The sequence below is a fragment of the Centruroides vittatus genome, unplaced genomic scaffold, assembly GCF_030686945.1.
Source record: "Centruroides vittatus isolate TY-2023 unplaced genomic scaffold, ASM3068694v2 contig_620, whole genome shotgun sequence".
NCBI lineage: Eukaryota > Metazoa > Arthropoda > Arachnida > Scorpiones > Buthidae > Centruroides > Centruroides vittatus.
The window spans coordinates 2390406-2409186 of record NW_027122381.1 but is presented as its reverse complement, the minus strand read 5'-3'; the positions used below and the strand labels follow the sequence as shown (position 1 = coordinate 2409186).

Genomic DNA, 18781 nt, shown 5'->3' with positions numbered 1-18781 from the left:
CGTCGAATATCGATCGACGGGACGAAATATGACATTTCGAAACAAACTTTTCTTCATTTCGTGGGATAAGGGGCGCCGATGCGTCTCCTGTCCCGGGCGCGTAAACTTTAGTTCCGGCTGCGTTTAAACACGAATTCTTACGTGCCGTTTATATCGCGCCAATGTCGATTAACGCAGTTTTTATTAATTAATTTGAATTTGAATTACGTTCGACTGCGGCGCCTACCGAAGAACGGAAGTAGTATTTTCCCCTCACGCGCATGCAAATCTAATTTAAGTAGCAACGTCGCCGACGATTGGTGCGGTGACGTCTAACGACGCCGCTAACTTCCGAATCGTCGGTCCCGTCGTCGATTGTTCGGGCCATCGACTTTCTTTAACAGGGAGTTTACCGTCCGTGTCTCGCTAATCTGTGGCCGGCTCTGGCCGAGTAGCTTCTTTAGAGACCGAATTTAGGGTTAAAATCAGTCAGGATCCGGTTGTTTTTAACCCGGAAAATTCCGCAAATTTCTTAAAAATTCACCTTTTTCTTATTTTGTGTTAAAGTTGCAAATAGAAAGTATAATTAACCCATAAACTGTCAGAATACGTTTGTATTTATTAATTTTAAGCCCTCTTATTAGTTTTTTAAACTTTTGCTCGTTACCACCTAACACAGATGGTCGATAATCGATATTTGGCGGGACTCCGAAAATTCTTTACTTGTCAGAACCTGTGATATCTGAAATCCTTTCGCCGATGCTGTCTTAAATATTAACTATGCCCTGTAGCTTCGATAACTGCATTATGCCGGGTTGTGCAAACCGGGCCAGGATACAAACGAGTACAAAGTCTGCAAGTATGAAGTTTTTCTTCATAAATCCGATTATTAAAGCCAAAACGAACTGCCGAATTATCGGGCTGTACGCTCGATACCGCTATTAAAGCTGGGGAGGTAGACAAATCCAGAATACTAGACGGCAAAAGACGTACTGCAACGCATCTGAAAAACGAACTTGAAATCTTCCAGGCTACGGGTGAAAAAACACATAATATCCGTCTTCCCTCGAATGCGTTAAAGACGGTTCCGCCCACATCCATCGAATCGGAAAAGACATTTTCGGTAGCGGGACTTTTCATTACTAAAATAAGAACCAGACGGAGTGATCGGAGTATCGACCATCTTTGCTTTTTAAAATCTTATTATAAAAATTTACAATAATATTTTGTTTTATGTTTTATTTAAAAAACGAAAATTACCTTTTAAGTTAGAAGTTTGATTTAAAAGTTCATTTTATTTTTAAATTTTCGACTCGATTCAAAGGCATTTTTTTTGTAAGCAGTTTCCAACAAACTTCAATACATTTTTTTCTATTTGTGAAAATTTCTACGTAATTCAAAGGTAATCTTAATATATATTTTACGCAGCATTATTAATATGATTTTGGAGGTGGCAGGAGGTATTAAATTACTTAAAAATGAAAAATAATTATATCGTTCGATTTCGAGATTGATTTTGTATCTTAAAAATAATAAATTATATCCCGGGAAACGGATCATTTTTTTTTTCGCGAAACCCCGGGACAAACGAAGGACCGGGAAATGAGAAACTCTAGTATCGAACCGTCCAAAAATAACGACCAGACTTTCCGTTTTCTCCGCAATTGGCGCTACGATCTTACTCGATCTTTCCGGAGGATGTTATTCGCGGTGGAGGACGGCCATTCGCTTCGGAATATTTACTCGATAATAGCAGATTTATAAAGCATCAAAGGCCATTATAAATTATTATGCTGGAATTTGGTCCACCGTTTCAAAAATCATATAACATTATTCGAAATTCATAAATATTTATAAATTCATATCGTAATATTAAAGAGAAATTTCGGTAGATGTCGCTTTGAGGGAAAAGGACGGTAGTCACGTGTCGTTTTCTTCCTTCTTTTCGATCTTTTTAAGGCTTTGTTTTTCGTAGTTCGTTTAATTAGCCAGAGATTATTTCGGAATAAACCGAAAACGAAACAGGGAAGGAAATGACGCGCGACGAAAGGATCGATTGGAAAATTTATAAGACTAAGAACGGAATATCCGCCAGAGAAGTGGTGGTCGGTCGTTCGTCTAAAACGAACGGTACTATTTATAATATTACAGAGAAAAACAATAATTTGGAAAGCGATGCAATGACGAGAACGTCAACCCAGTTACACGTTTCCACTAGTAAACAAAAAAGAATCGACCAATCGAGTTAGCGTATTCGTCGGTGGTGACGTCAGAATGTCAACGTGGACGTGGCGTACGGTTAAAAAGAAGAGACCTGTCTCGTGTCTATTAACTTTTTAAAGAAATATAAGTTAAGTAGGTAAACGCGTCGTAAGAACGTCTCGTCGAATCTATAAATTGGTATGATTGTTTCTTAAATTATTCCTTCTAAGTGTTTACGTAATTTAAAAAAAAATTGAATATTCAACCGTATTTTTGTATAAATTACCGGAATAATTAATTAATGCGCTCCCTAAGACTCCCGTCGGACGATTTTTTCTGATTTTGATCCGTGTGCATCCATCAAACATCTGGAATGAGTTTTTGATAACTTTTTCCTAAGCGTTCGACTGGCAATCTTTTCCGTACTAACATGTTTTGATTAACTAAAAATGGGTGAAAGTTGAAATTTTCCAGCTTTTATCGGATGCCGAGACTCGTTAAGTCTAGTTGTGTACCACTCGAGAAGGAAATGATCTGTAATTGTACGTATCGACAATATGGGAAACACACACAACGCGTATGTAGGACACGAGTTTGGAAATAAACAAATCTATGAAATATCAAATGATAAAAACGTCGAAAATATCGAATGCTCTAATTTGATGGCAGAATTAATCGGCTATTTTTTGCGTGGATATAAATGAGAAACTATTTCGTAAATATTACTCGTAAGTTCTCTCTTTTGCAGTCGGAATACTCCGACCTGGGCACGTTATGTAATTTTGTATCGATATATCGATTACGTACCGAATGTCTTATTTTTATTAAAACAAACAATTAGAATCGTTAATTTTGTATAATTATGTCATACGGTTTTGCTTTGTCATTTGACCTAATAAAAACACGATATTCATTTTATAAAGTAAAATTTAGCCGGAATTTTTATTATAAAAGTCGTGTAATTTTTGTGTTTAAAGTAAACGACAAAAATGATATTTTATAACAAAGTAAAAAGTATATTAAAGAGAAGAACTTTTTATTTCTTGTACCTCGAGTACGTTGCCGATTCTTTGTTTTTCCGATAGTAATTTATTCTAATAAATTCTTCTCGATACGAAATACCGAAAAATGTATTTGTAATCTATGCGTGCGTGAGGTTACGTGTCCCGACCGACCGATTTGTCGTCGCTCGGAGCGAACCGCCGAACCCGGGGAGGCGAAATTTGGCACTCGATTGGGCTACGTGGTAAAAATGCACGCCGAGAAGAGATTTTTGGAAATTCCCCCGCGGGGGAGAGGGAGAGGATTAAGGCTTAATGAGTCTTAGTCCCGAAAGGCGGTACCGCAGACGTGGTTTACGAAGAGGTACCGGTGTAACCGAAACTAATTTTCCGTAAGTATTTATACTTTGGGAATTTTCGGATGACATCGTTTATGTTACGACGGATCCTTCCGGTTTCTTCTTTGCTTCGATTTTTACGAGTGCACGTTGCTGCCGAAGAAATCCGATATCTCGAGAATCCCTAATTTTTCGTTTTTTATTATCGTCGTTATATTTTTATATAAATTTACCAATTGTCTTTCTTTCGATCGTGTTTCTCTAGTGTCTGTAGTCGGTGAACGGTGGTTTACCGGAAACTAAGAAAGTGATTCTTTGTAACAAAAATGTAATGTAAAAGTAGATTTCTTTTTTTCGTTTTTACCTTTATGATAATTCTTCTAAATCTTGGCTCTATTAAGAAAACATCTATAAATCCTAAGACTAACTGCTTTTCATCTTGTTGGTGAATATCAGGAGATGTTTGTATTGCTATTTCCATTCAGTTGATACAAACATCATATGTACTTACTCCAACAGCATTTAATGGAAATCACAAATGATTTTGGTAGTATTAAGATGTCTTCTTAAGGTACAAGTCATTTCACGGCATTATATTATTCTAGTGTATTTATCGTATGTAAACCTTGTAATATTTTTTGTCGTTTAATTTATGTTGTAAATTTAAAATTGTACCGTATTCTGTTTGGAATGTTTCTCCATTTTTGAATACAATCTTCTTTATTCTATCTGTGAATGGCTTTTTTACCTCGGGAAGGCATCTTACTTCTGCCAAAAACATTTGTAACTTCCATTAAATGTTGCCGGAGTAAATACGTATCGTGTTTGTTTGTGCCGATTGTCGACCGTTTCCGCTTATTGGTAAATTAGATATTCCCGTTTGAAAGAGGATTTTATTAAACCTTGTAAATGTAAAAACTCGACGCAGTGGTAAAAAACAGAGTCGACAACAATAAAATCCGGCAAAAATTTTAATAAACCTGATGATGGCTCTTAAATATAGTTGAAAATGTTAGTTATTTATTAAAATTCTTGGTGTTGTCTGTTGGTGATGTTAAATAAACTGGATCAAACAAATAAAAGGTAAAGTATATATCCTAGACTCATTGTCTGATAATTTGATCCTGAATTCACTTCTTACAACATTTGCATTTTTAAAATTTATTACAAGAATATAGTATTGATATTCCCATGAATATGTTCCACTTGTTGTGCCATTAATGGAAAAACTTTAGTGAAGTTATCACAAAAGATTTTCATCTTATTCTAATCTATATAAAATAAAAAGATGAAACAATTTAATTGAAACAAATATCATTCTATTTAATTACTTTTGCTTAAACTTTTACACTAAACACTGAAAGTTATATTTTTTTGTGAGCATTTTAAATTTATAAAGATTATGAAGTATATTCCAGTGAATTTTAAATTCACATTATTTTAAAAATAAATCTTAAAAGGATTATTATTTTTTATGTTAAGCTGAAAAATTTGCACAGTGGGGTATGATAGAGGGAGAATGGTAGAACATCTGTTCAAGTCACGCCAAACTTTCAGTGTATGATACAGGGAATACACACTTCTTTTTAACCTCTCGTATCTTGTCTGTTCTCTGTGCATCTCGTCGGAATTATTTCACACCCTACAAGCATTCCGTTATTAATTTTTATAAAAATTCTGCCTCTTAATATTTACTTAATTTTAGATTTAAGTTTACCCCTTTTTTATTTTAGCACACATTATACAGTCCTAATGTGTCTAATTGTGGAGCCAAAAGAATTTTCAGCTCCATTTTCCCTTCCTTTTTTCAACTACGTGTATATCTTCTTACCAGTCGTGTTGGTTTAACTGTCACTATCTCGGGTAATTAAGTTTTATTGTATAAACCATTGTACGTGTATCCTAATTTTTCCAATGCATTCTGTAAATTTGTAAACCTGACATCAACTTGCCGATAAATATGTAATAATAGGACCGAAGAGGGGCGTTAAGCCCGAAATGCGTATCCGTTCACACCGATAAGGGTCGATTTACGCACGACGGTGACGTGCCGGCACAGTGACCGTTTGGTGCATAAACGTAGATAAATATCGCACGTAGCCAATTAATCGTCTACGACACATGATCTGTATTCTGTCAATCGTACAAGTGTCGTACGCGAAACTCTGATTGGCTGTGTGATATTTATCAAAGCTTACTGCACTGTGCCGGCACATCACTGTTGTGTGTAAATCGACCCTAAACCAACCTTTTTCCTCCGAAAGTGTTTCTTGTGTGATATGTTCTCAACGGCAACATTGTGCTAAGAAAATACATATACTAGAGAACAACAAGCAACCAAGATTTATGAAAACACACAAATCAATTTCATTGAAATTTTTAATGAAATTGATTTGTGTGTTTTCATAAATCTTAAAATTTTTAAAAATTTACTGGGACAACTTTACTTTTAAAAAAAATACATTTTTAAGACTATACATAATAGATGAGTCAATTTCAGTAGATGAGTCAAATAAAATCAATAAATACATTTTAAAAAATCTATTTATTGATTATAAATATATAAAATTTTAAATACATTTTAAAGACTTATTTAAATTTTATTTGTATGCCACTGCTAGAGGACTATTTTTTACTTTTTTGCATTGTATGGTGGACGAGTAGCCTACAATAAAAGGTCAACTCCGCCGTCGAATTGTTATTGCCTCAACAGCGTGTGAAGGGACAGAATGAAATTGACTCATCTAGTATGTATAGTATTATGAAATGTATTTTTTCTAATTTCATTATTATTAATTAAATTTTTATTTTGATAATTGATATATTAATGGAAATAAAAATATGGACTTTGAATAAAAAAAAGTTAAAATTATTACTAAAAACATCTCAGTAGAAAATAGCGTACTGGGATTTGTTTTTTGAAGATTAAAAGAATGTTTAATTAAAAGAGGTTTTCAAAATAAAAGGAAAGAATTAAATGGTACATTGATATAAGAATGGAGAGGAAAGACCTAAAGTTAGTGATAGAATGGAAGACATGATAGCAGAAAGAGGAAAATGAGCAATAATTTGTGACTGGGCTGGGCTGCAATTGTTAATCATATTTTTTAATTTAAAATATATGCTCTCCGCCTCAAATTAGCAGTGGCTTGCCCCTGTACTGTACATCATACTTTTCCTTTAACAATAGAGTTGTGCTGGTCATCTATTAACTTTTTTCAGGAGAAAAGTTTTGAATTGAAATAATGTGACTTCTGGCTTTCATCAGAAGTTTTTATATAGTTAAATTAGGGCCATGAGCCCCTAAGTTTTCCATATCTCATCTTTCATCTATCTCCTTGAGATTAAGGAAAGACAGACAGATGACAATGGGAATTTATAGGTCTATAGTTATTTCCAATTGCAGCCCAATGAGTAGACAGCACAACATGCTGAAGAGTGTTCAGAATATGGCTTAAATGATAATAAATAAAAAAGGTGGTTTGCATGAAAAATTGAAATAACTACAGTATTTGGTTGAGAATCACAATAGTATGGAAATTCTGATTTATATACACTGGACGACAAAAAAAATAACGCACCAGGAAGGACTTGTTGGATTTGAACAAAAATTGGTATGTGACATTGTCATAGCTAGACAGGTATATGATTGCAACCATAAAGCAAAAACATACTTTATTGTGCAGTAATGTTCAATACAGTGCAGGCACTAATATCCCGTTGTGCCGCCTCTAGTGCGGATATAAGCTGTGATACGCCTCGGCATGGAGGCATAAAGGTTCCATATAATGTTCTGTGGCATATCTGTCCACATGTGATGCAACTGGGACTCGAGATGTGTCAGATCCCGCGGCTGTCACAGCTGGCGTCCCAGGTAGTCCCACACATGTTCGATTAATGATAAATCTGGAGACCGTGCAGGCCAAGGAAGTGTGGCAATGTTATGTAGGCATGCTTGGGAGACCGCTGCAGTGTGTGGCTGGGCATTATTCTGCTGGAATATGCCTGTCGGAAGCCCTGCCATGAGGGGCAACACATGTGGCCGGAGGTTGTATTGCACATATCGTTGGGCTGTGAGGGTAGTATGCATGACAACTAAAGGTGTCCTACTGTCATATGTTACAACTCCCCACACCATAACACCAGGGGTTGGGCCCGTGTGCCACTCCACAGTATAGGCTTGGTTGACGCCTTGACCAGCGGGCCACCATACCCTCACACAGCCATCGTGAGCCCCCAAACAAAAGTGGGATTCGTCGCTGAAGACAATATGCTGCCAGTCGGTAGCTGTCCATGATTGTCGTGCACGACAGCACTGCAGATGGAGGCATTGGTAAGTGGCTGTTAATGGTAGAACACATACTGGCCATCGGGAGACCAATCCGCCTTCTACTAAGCGCCTGGAAATGGTGCAGCTGGATACACGGTTTTGTAACGCAGGTGCCACTGCTGCATGAATGGTAGACGACGAAGCTGTAGGCGCTATCCGTGCTTGACGTACAATGAGATGATCCTCCCGCCTGGTGGTCTGTCGATAGCGTCCGGAGCCTGTTTGCCATTCATGCGTTCCCCTACATCCCCACTGCTCATAACACATCCTAACATTTCCATCAGAATGGTTCAGATGGCAGCCAATCCGGCGATATGACCATTCTCTTCCTCTCAATCCAACGATGCGACCTCTCTCAAACTCACTTAACTGAGTGTAAGGCCGTCGAATGTGTCATAGAGGCATGTCTGTCACTCAACAAAGTCACAACCATCAACACAAGCAGCAGGACATATGCACAAGTCGTCACAGCGTGCACCTTTATACCAGACAGAGGAAGCACTTTTCTACCCTCTGGCGGCGATACAACACAAGAACCTGATCCCAAAAGCTAATCATTTACATATCTAGCTATGATGATGCAACATACCAATTTTTATTCAAATCCAACAAGTCCTTCATGGTGCATTATTTTTTTTGTCGTCCAGTGTAATTTTATTTAAAAAGAAAATCAGTAAAGGTGATTTTAATTTACAAACTTGTCAAAAAGATATACCGTATTTACTCGCATTTTTACTCATTTTTCACTGCTTCAAAAACCTAGATCATCCTATACGCGTGAGCGAAAGATTCTTTGCAATTTTGCAATAATTTTTGTAAACCATGTATTCGCATTTTTTATTGGATGCTCATCCTCTGGTGTTTAAAAACGAAAGTATTTTATCTGGGTCTTTTAAATCGTTTTTGTGTATTGTCAAGAGTAAAGATGAATAACAATAGGAAAATCAAAGCTTTTGGATTGAGTTCCAAAATCACACAGGAGCCCGATATAAGTTTTAATCCATTCCCACATGAAAATATGGGAATGGATTAAAAATTATTCAGATATTAGAATTCAGAAGAATCCATAAGTGTGGATTCGACGGAGAGTGGATTCGACTTAAGAACTGGCAAAAAACGTTCCCGACTGTCCAGCTTTATGTGAACAAATTATGTTGTTGATTTTACAAGATTTTTCCTTAAAGTTTAAAATGTTAGTAATTTTTTCAGGACAATGTGTGCATTTACATGCATTTGATAATATTAAACAAAATAAAATTAGAACTGTATTAATAAATTTAATTTTCTTTATTTTGATCTTTAAAGTCATAATCTTGCATAGCCTATAGGACAAGATGTCTTATATGTGAGTAAATACAGTAAATTTAATATTGTGCAATTCTCTTTAAGTTTCTAGGTAATTGCCAGGAGGATTTATTGGACCTTGTTTAGTAGTAGAATGAGGTGATTGAGAATGGAGAACAAGTTTGAAAACTCAAAGAAATTTAGCTGTGCAGAATTTTAATGTATATAGGTTGGTTTTTTTTCAAGCTCCGACGGTCCATAAAAAGAAAGACAAGTGTAAATAACAAGATGAATGTATTACCAAAAGTTAGGTATAAACATGGTTACTTTTCGACATAAATACTGTGAAGATGAGGAATTTGTCGTGTCTGTGGACGAGCTTTTCCAATTTCTTGTCATAGAATGTTGTCACCAGTAAATTGAGATGGGCGCTAACGTTTTCTGAAGATTGTCATTAGTCTCAAACCTCTGTCCTTTTAACCACTTTTCCCGTTCGGGAAAGAGGTGGAAGTTGCTCGGCACTAAATTGGGGCTATATGCTGGGTGTTTAAAGGTGGCAAAGACTTCCACCCAGCCAAAAACTTTTTAATGTGTGAAGACTTCCACTCTTTTCCAAACTGAAAACGTGGTTAGCAGGGCAGAGGTTTGAGACTAATGAACTAATGAAGATCTTCAAAACAATGTTGTTAAGGCCATCTCAATTCTCTGGCGGCAACATTCTACGACAAGGGTACGGAAAAGCTCGTCCACAGATATGACAAATGCCTCGACCTTCACGGTGGTTATGTCAAAAAGTAACCATTTTTATACCTAACTTTTGGTAATAAATTCATTTTATTATTTACACTTTTTTCATGTTTTGTTTCGTGGACCATCAGAGCTTGAAAAAAAATCTCTTCTAATTTCATATAGAAAGCTATTAGGGTTTCTCAAACGGGATCCCAGCTGTTTTTTTTAAACAGAAATTCTTCTCATCCTGGGAAATCATCCAAATTTCTTAAAAGTTCATTTTTTTATTATTTTGAATTAAAGTTCAGGAAATTTTGCAAATAGAAAGTATAATTAACCCATATAGAGCTAGTGGAACTGCGTTGAGCGCCACCTGTACGCAGGCAAAGGAAACTTTTTTGGGAAAACACGAGCGTCTTTGGGTTAGATAGGTACTGAGACGCGGTGCTTGTTTTCTGCCTGTGATAATGAAAAACAGTTTTCTGCCAACAAAACTTCAAAAAATAACTGTTGTGAGGTCGGTTGTAGTGTTACCTATATTACTGCGCCGCCAGGTACAAAGTTTTATTCGTTCCCGCACGAATAATAGGCCTACCCCGGGACGAAAGAGAAATGGCCGACTGCAATTTAATTCCCGAGGTTAATTACATAATGATGTGTTGCATTCTAACCAATCTCCAATCTCCTGTTAACCTTAGTTGGCTCTATTTTAAATTTAGTTCTCTAATGTAAAGTTTAGTAATTTTCTTTTTTTATGTTATTTTGTTAATCTGACAGATATTAATTAACATATGATGTGATATTTGAATTTAAGAGATCTGTGGAAGAAAGGAGTAAGAAGCAAAATTAGTATTTTGAGGAAATGAGGATAAGAATTTCCCTGTTAATAGAATACTATTAGCTATTGCTATGGTCCTTATTGAAGTTCCTTTATATATATGGTTAGTTACAAATTTCATTATTTACCATGAAATAGATATATAGTTTACTTCTTCCATACCACCCTTTAAATTGTACAAAATTAAGAGTATAATAAATATCAGAATATTAATACTGCTCAGTCTCAATGATCTACAGTCACTTCTCGAGTTACGACCATTCGCACTTATGATGAAAAAGTTCATTAAAAAATTTTTAAAATGTATCAATTTTTTATAGGTTTCGTGGAATATATATCATATGCATATATATCTTGCACGCTTTTGGCGATTGATTACGTCATGTTTAGTTTTGTTGTGTAGTTAGTTACCCTTCACGTGTGCTTGGCTAACTGTTTTGTTGAAGTACAATCATTTCTTGACTTACGACCATTTCGACTTACGTCCGAAGTTGCGGAACCGAACCCCGTCGTAAGTCGATAAGTGACTGTATTGACTAATGCAGGCATTACTTTGACCTTAAACTGCAGAATGTATGTATATATTATATATTATTAAATATATATTTATAAATAATATATAAATTTAGAATTTATCAAATTTCTATATATTAAAATATAAATAGTTTTACACGTAACATACAAAATTCATACAGGATAAATTCGTATGTTGCGAGAATGCTATTATTCCTCAACAACAATCAAATGAACAAAATGATGAAACAAAAGTAATGAACACGAAGTACTGAACTTTAAAATTATCGCATTGAAAAATCACTGGTAAGATCGTCGTCATCAGAATCTTCCTCACTAGAATGTTTTTGTATGGTCGAAGCGGATGATGGTTTCCAAGTGTAACATTTTATCATTGTTGCTTTTAAGAACTCGATTTTGTAGTTTAATTTTTATTAAATTTAATTGCAAAAAAATACGTTCAACTGCTGCACTCGAATGAGGAAGCGATAAAAACATCTATTTACTGCCAAAGTAAAGTAGAAAAATATAGAAATATAGAATTAAAATGAATGTTTTGAAAGGTACTAAATTGAAAGGAAAGATATTAGGATTTCATAAATAGTACTAGGAAAATGGTGTTGGGTATCTTGGTACTGGAACAAGTAAAAAGGTATTAGATTAGTACAAAAGTACTAGGTGAAACAACACTGGTGCTGCCTTTGTAGCTCCGATTCTGTTACCCGGCATCGCCACTAGAGGCGCCTCAATCTAGTTTTGCCGTTCCTTCCACTAGCTCTATACTGTCAGAATACATTTGTATTTATTAATTTTAAGTCCTCTTATTAGTTTTTTAAATTTTTGCTCGTTACGACCTCTCACAGATTGTCAATAATCAATATTTGTGGCAGGACTCCGAAAATTTTTTACTTGTCAAAACCTGTGATAGCTGGAATAATTGCCCCGATGCCGTCTTAAATATTAACTATGCCCGGTAGCTTCAATAGCTGCATTATGCCGGGTTGTGCAAATTGGGCCAGGATGCAAACGAGTACAAAGTCTGCAAGTATGAAGTTTTTCTTCATAAACCCGATTATTAGAGCCAAACAAACTGCCGAATTATCGGGCTATAGCCCGATACCACTATTACCACTATTATAGACAAATCGAGAATACGTGAGAGCAAAAGAAGTATTGCAACGCATCTCGAAAACGAACTTGAAATCATCTTCGATGCTACGGATGAAAAAACACATAACATTTGTTTTCTCTTAAATGCGTTAAAGACGATCTACTCACATCCATTGAATTGGAAAGGTCATTCTCAGTAGTGGGACTTTTCATTATTAAAATAATAACCAGATGGAGTGATTGGAGTATTGACCATCTTTGCTTTTTAAAATCTTAGTACAAAATATTATTGTAAATTTTTATATGCTTTATTTAAAAACAAAAATTACCTTCTAAGTTAGAAGTTTGATTTAAGTTCATTATTTTCTTTAAATTTTCGACACGATTCAAAGGCATTTTTTTTGTAAGCAGTTTCCAACAAACATTAATAAATTTTTTCTATTTGGAAATTTCTACGTAATTCAAAGATAATTTTAATATATATATTTTACAAAGCATTATTAATATTATGATTTTGGTCGTTGCAGAAGATATTAAATTACTTTTAAAAAATGAAAAATAATTATATCATTCGATTTCAAGATATTTTTTATATTTTAAGTATAATTAATTATATTCCGGGATCCCAGGAAACGGTTCACTTTTTTCCCGAAATCCCAGGACAAGCAAAAGACTGGGAAATGAGAAACCCAAAAAGTTATATTTCTGAAGCTTTTAAGTGTTTTTAGTTTTATTGGTGGCCAAGTGGTTCTGTCACTAAACACTGGGAGTTCGGTCGCAGGTTTGCGCCGCGTTTTCTTGTTTTTCATCCATATGAGATGGCAATTAATATAATCAAGAGTTGGTTTCTGTTGATAATGATAAACAGAAAACATTTGCATAGCATTTGTAGCTCTGATGATAGTTGATGATAAATGACCCTAGCAAATTCTGTGGAGTGATTAGATTTAGTTTCATTTGCATGGCAATGTGAACATTTACAATTGCTGTATTTGGTCTGACAAGAATCTGCAAATTTGGTGATAAATCTTATTGTACTCGCCAAAGTCAATGGTATAAGTATGATTTTACAGCATCCTTTACTATGGTTGTTATTTTTTAAAGAAAATTCTATATCTAGCCAGTGACATATATTGGCTGGAATGTGTAAACCGTATTGCAATATGTTTTGTACAAATGATTGGTTAATCATTTCCAATGTCTTGGCTGTCATAATCATCAGATCTGAACACCTATAACGTTTGGTTATGTTGCTATCTAAAGAGCCTTGTTTATCAAGACAATGTTTCCAATCTAACTTCTTAAAAAGATAGATCCAAATTGTAACCAACTCGTGTGGAGTTATACTTTCTGCCATTGAGAGTATTGTGCAGCAAATGCAGATTTTAGAGCGTGAAGACAGATACATAGAGCCATAGCTTGAAGTCAAGAAACAAAGTGCAATAATTTTATTTTGATTACAAATATGTAATGTAGAACTGGTGATTGATTGTATTTAGAAATTTGCTAGAAAACATATATAATATGCACATTAAGAGGACAACAGTGCCAAATTCTGCCCTAGTAGCTAAATTTTGAATTTTTTCTGAAAATTGAAACTGTATATTTAAGGCAGTATATGTATTGTAGATTTGCCCAATATTTCTTTTTACAGAGAGCTCTGGACACCTACACTTTATAATAAGAACATACAGATGTTACAAAGTTATTGAAACAATTATCTGGAGCAGAACTAACTGCTTCAAAGATAATTTTACTATATTAAAACAACTTCTTCACAAAATCACTGGGAAGAATAATCAACACACTAGAACCTTTTTTTTTTATCCCAGTAATAATAAATTTTAGTTAAAACTAATATGATGGAAAACATTAGTTTTAACTAAAATTTATTCTTAACTGGGATAAAAAAAAGGTTCTAGTGTATTGATTTACTATATTATTCTCTACAATATTCACATACTGTGTTTGTTTTCTCAATTCTAGTGTGCACGTTTATTAGTATTATTTTTACTGTGTATCATTTTTGGATTGTGTCCAGTATCAATCTCACAGGTGGGTCCAAGAGACAATCCTGTAAGACCAGTATGAAACCTTAAACAGTTTGGAGAAATTTTTTGACAATATAACAAGTTGCCAAAATGGTAGTTTTTTTTTGTAAAGATTTAAATAAAAATTTTATTAAATGTCTATTGTCTTCAGGCTTTTATGTAACAAATCGGAGGGGGGATAACTCTTGTAATAGAGGTAACTATTGTCATGGTATGCACTTTATTCATTTTCTATAGGCATTTTACATCTTGAGAGAGTTCAGTATATTTATTTATTTTTTTGTATTTTGTAGATTGTGTATTTGGTATAGCAATCTCGGTGACAGGTAGTTTTGTGCACTCTGTCAATGAGGGTAATATTCAGTCTATTGTGATTGATTGTTTTATCAGTTATAATTGCTCTGTCAAAATATAGTTTGTGTGTTGTGTTCTCCAGGATAGTTTGTGGATTACACTTATAATATGGTGTTTGGCTAGTAAATATTTTTTTTCTATATACTGATGAATTATTTTAGCTGCTTGATTGTCTGTATAAATAATCTTTGTGCCAAATAATTACAGCTGCCTGTGATATGCTATATAGTTGGTTGTACAACATGACATTTCCAGCATGTGCCATGATATCTTTGATTATGTGTTTCCTGTAGTTCCTTGTGCTAATGACCTGGCTTTATGATTGCAATACAGGACTTTGTTTCCCCAAAGAGATTCCATCTCTCAGCCAGTGGTTTGATGCTGCCTTATCAACATATGGCTATACAAGATCAGTTGGGTGTCAACTGTGCATTATTTTTTTCGTTCTTGCTGTTTTGTGTTCACAGGATCATTTTGTGTTTTTCATATTTTGAATATTCCTCAGGTTATTAATGCTGTATAATTTGTCATCAGCCTGGATGATTGTATAGTGTAGTGATGATAATTGTTGTTTAGTATGTAAGATTTGTAGTAAGTTTATCTGTTTCTAATGGAGAATTTTAGTGTCAATAAGACTTCTACAATCCCCCAAGTGTGGGGGTAAGCGTTTCTTTAGCAGAATCTGGATGGTGAAATCTATACTTAGTGAGTATTGTTCAGGTTTTACTGTTGAGGTCTTCAAGATTTGTGTTGTTCCACTGAATGGTGCTAAATGAGTAGATGAGTGGTGGAAAAGCATAAGTGTTGATGGCTTTTATTAAGTTTTAAGTGTGTGTTTAGTATTGATTTTAGTCTGTTACATATAGTTTAGTAAGTTCTGTTTTTATTTTTTGTGTTCAATTAGTTTGGCATAGTAAAACACCAGATAGCTATAGTTTTATCCTCCTTTCATAGTAGTAATATAATCTCTGCTGTCAAGTCTGAAGGGATTATCATCATCATCTTTTTCCATATACAATGTTTTACATTTATCTTGGCCAAATTCCATCTGGATATCCTGAGAGAAAGTCTCTGTACAATCTTTAGGAGTTGGTTTAGTTTTGTGTATGTGGGATCCTATATTTTAATATCATCTATGTAAAGATGATGTGAGAGTGAGAGAGTGTTATCTATGTATTAAGTTATATCCATTTTGTGTGATTAGTAAGCGTAGTGGATAAGGGGTTAATTAGTAATGTCTGGTTAAGCAAAATACTGTAGAAGTTTGTTCATTATGACTACTATAAGTTTGTAAAACAAAGAATTATTGTTTCTTTTAGAATTTGTAAAGTTCTGAATGAAAGAATGAAAGTACTCATTTTTAGTGTTTGTTTCATTTTAATATTTTTAATGTTGTATGTGAGTAAAACTGTCCTTGAGATAACTACTATACAATGTTCAAGCACTTTAGAAATTTAATAGAAATCAATTATAGTTTGATTATATATTTTTAAAGATTACAATGTTGAACTAGTCTTTGAGAATGGATGAAAACTCCAAAAATACTAAATTGTAAGGAATGTTTAAATTTGATATTAATTGGTAATACAGTAGAGTCGTTAATCCGAATCGCCGGTTATCCAAACAATTTTCAGTCGGACCGGGTCGTGCCGAATCGAACATTTTTGATACTAGATTTACTTCTAAAGTATAATTTTCATGTTTTTATATTCTTCAATATATTTATTTTGTTTGTACAAAATAAAGAAATAATTTTCAATCATACAATAGCCTCGATTATTATTATAAAAATTTTCGTTAGGCTTAAAATCGATGAAAATTCAACACAAGCGACACTCGACAGAGAAAAATTCGAACGTCGGACGGGTTAATATATTTTTTCGTACGTAATCCGTTATTCGAACAAATCGCTAATCCGAACAACCCCAGTCCCCAATTGATTCAGATTAACGACTCTCTACTGTATTGTGAAATGTGAACTGTATCTCCAAGCAATTTTGAATGTTAATTATTATAAAATAAATATATATATGATATGATGAAAAAATTTCAAGATATTAAATTTATATTATCAATAATATACTTATCATATATAGGTAGATATCGATTTAATATAATATAAGAAGCATTTAAAATATAACTAAAAATTTAAACTTGTAGTTAATTGTAATATAGACAAAAGTAAAATATATTGTTTTTTAAACAGCAATGAATGGACAAAATTATCCTGCCAGAAATGTTCATTCTTTTCCTGAAAATGTGTCTTCCCCCAATCAAGTAAGAAATTTTAATTTATAATTTAAAATTGATTTGGGTCATCTCAATTTCTTATTTTTTAAAATTATTTTTAGGTAACGAAAAGATTTGAAAATATGAGTATTGCCTCGTCTAAACCTCGGATGGAAACGAACATGCCAAGATTTCCAAACACGATTAATAACGTACCTAACAGATATAGTCAACCGGTTACTAATAATTTAAATTTTAATCAACTCGTTAATAGACCTAGTATAAATTTTCAGAAATCTGATTTGAATGCTCCTGGACAAAACAGTCAATTTACAAATTGTAGAAGCCAAACATGTACAAATCCTGTGTACAGTAAAAATTCAAATATGAATTTAGTTTCTTCACCTAATGAAATTCCTAATTCAGTTCAATCATTTTCAAATACTAATCAAAAACAGTCAGAATATATTCAGCCTTCAAATCAGAATGCATTTCCTAAATTAAATCAATCGATGCAGCCAACACCACTTGCTCCGTTTCCATCTTTTAATCCTCCGGCAATGAATCAGTTACCTCCAATTAATTCTTCTAATGCTTTTCCTCCACTTCAAAATACAACTTCATTTAATTCACCATCTAATGTTTATCAATCTCCTATGGGAAATATTAATGGTAGTACATATCCCTCTAATTTGGAACAGTTTAATTTGAGAAATGTATCAAAAAGTACTTCTAATACTGTACCTCCCTACATGGCTCAACAAACTTCTTTTCCTGGAATGCCTCAAAGACAGCCACATCCAACTAATTCACAACCTTTTCAAAGTCCACCTGGCTTCCAGACTTCTCAGGGAATGTTAAATGCCAATTTGATTCCTGATCCTGTAAGTTGAATTTTATTTTATAAATAATAATTTTTAGTGCTGCTTTGTAATTTTAAATATAAAAATATGAACTATATTAGGATTTCTCAATCTGTAAGTGATGATCTTGCATTTGAGAAAAATGTTAACTTAAAGTATGGTTTCAAAGTATTTAATTTTATAAATTGATGATTTAAATTTATCTATAAGATTTAAAAGTTATTGAGAAAATGCGACGGTAGCAAGTACGGTAGAGCGTCGTTTATCCAAAAGTTGATCGACCGAAACGTCCGTTAACCGAAAGCTTTCCGGTCGGACCGTGTCGTGCCGAATCGAACGTTTTCGATACTAGATTAACTTCTAAAGTATAATTTTTATGTTTTTATATTTTTCAATATATTTATTTTGTTTGTACAAAATAAAGAAATAATTTTTAACGATACAATAGCCACGATTATTATTGTTAAAATTTTTGTTTGGCTTAAAATTGACGGAAATTCGACACGGAGCGACACGCGGCGGAGAAAAATTTCGACACGGGATAGGTTAATATATTTTTTCGTACGTAATCGGTTATCCGAAAAATAAGTTATCCGAACAACCCGGTCCCCGATTGATTCGGGACAAACAACGCTCTACCGTATTGGCGAGTATTTATTTAGTACACCATCTTTTGATTTCTAACACATTGAGAAATAAGAAAGTATAGTAGGAATGCATTTGATATTGTACAGCATAGGTTATATGTTATGCAATCTGTGTTATAGAAATGTATATCTGTGTATTAATATTTAAAGGATGGAGCAAAATAACATTAACCCACTACTTTCAGTTTTACAATAAAAAAAAGTTTTGGAGTGATTGCTTTAGTTTAAAGCAGTGTTTGTATTGAATTTCAATGGCAAACATAATGAAATCAGATGATATAAAGGTTAAAAAGATAATAGAGATAAATGTAAA

The 18781-nt window shown here is 33.8% G+C and overlaps 1 protein-coding gene across 2 annotated transcripts in view; it reads left to right on the top strand.

Moving 5' to 3' along the window:
- Positions 1-2178: 2178 nt before the first annotated feature.
- LOC136979443 (protein transport protein Sec24C-like) overlaps positions 2179-18781 on the top strand; it is an 80010-nt gene continuing 63407 nt past the window's right edge. The window contains exons 1-3 of one of the 2 annotated variants that reach the window (XM_067275446.1): positions 2179-2379; positions 16936-17006; positions 17081-17842. In XM_067275446.1, coding sequence (XP_067131547.1) covers positions 16938-17006; positions 17081-17842 — 831 coding nt within the window. In that variant the 5' untranslated portion in view covers positions 2179-2379; positions 16936-16937. The remainder of the gene's footprint in view (positions 2380-16935; positions 17007-17080; positions 17843-18781) is intronic. The other variant, XM_067275447.1, reaches the window with a different exon arrangement.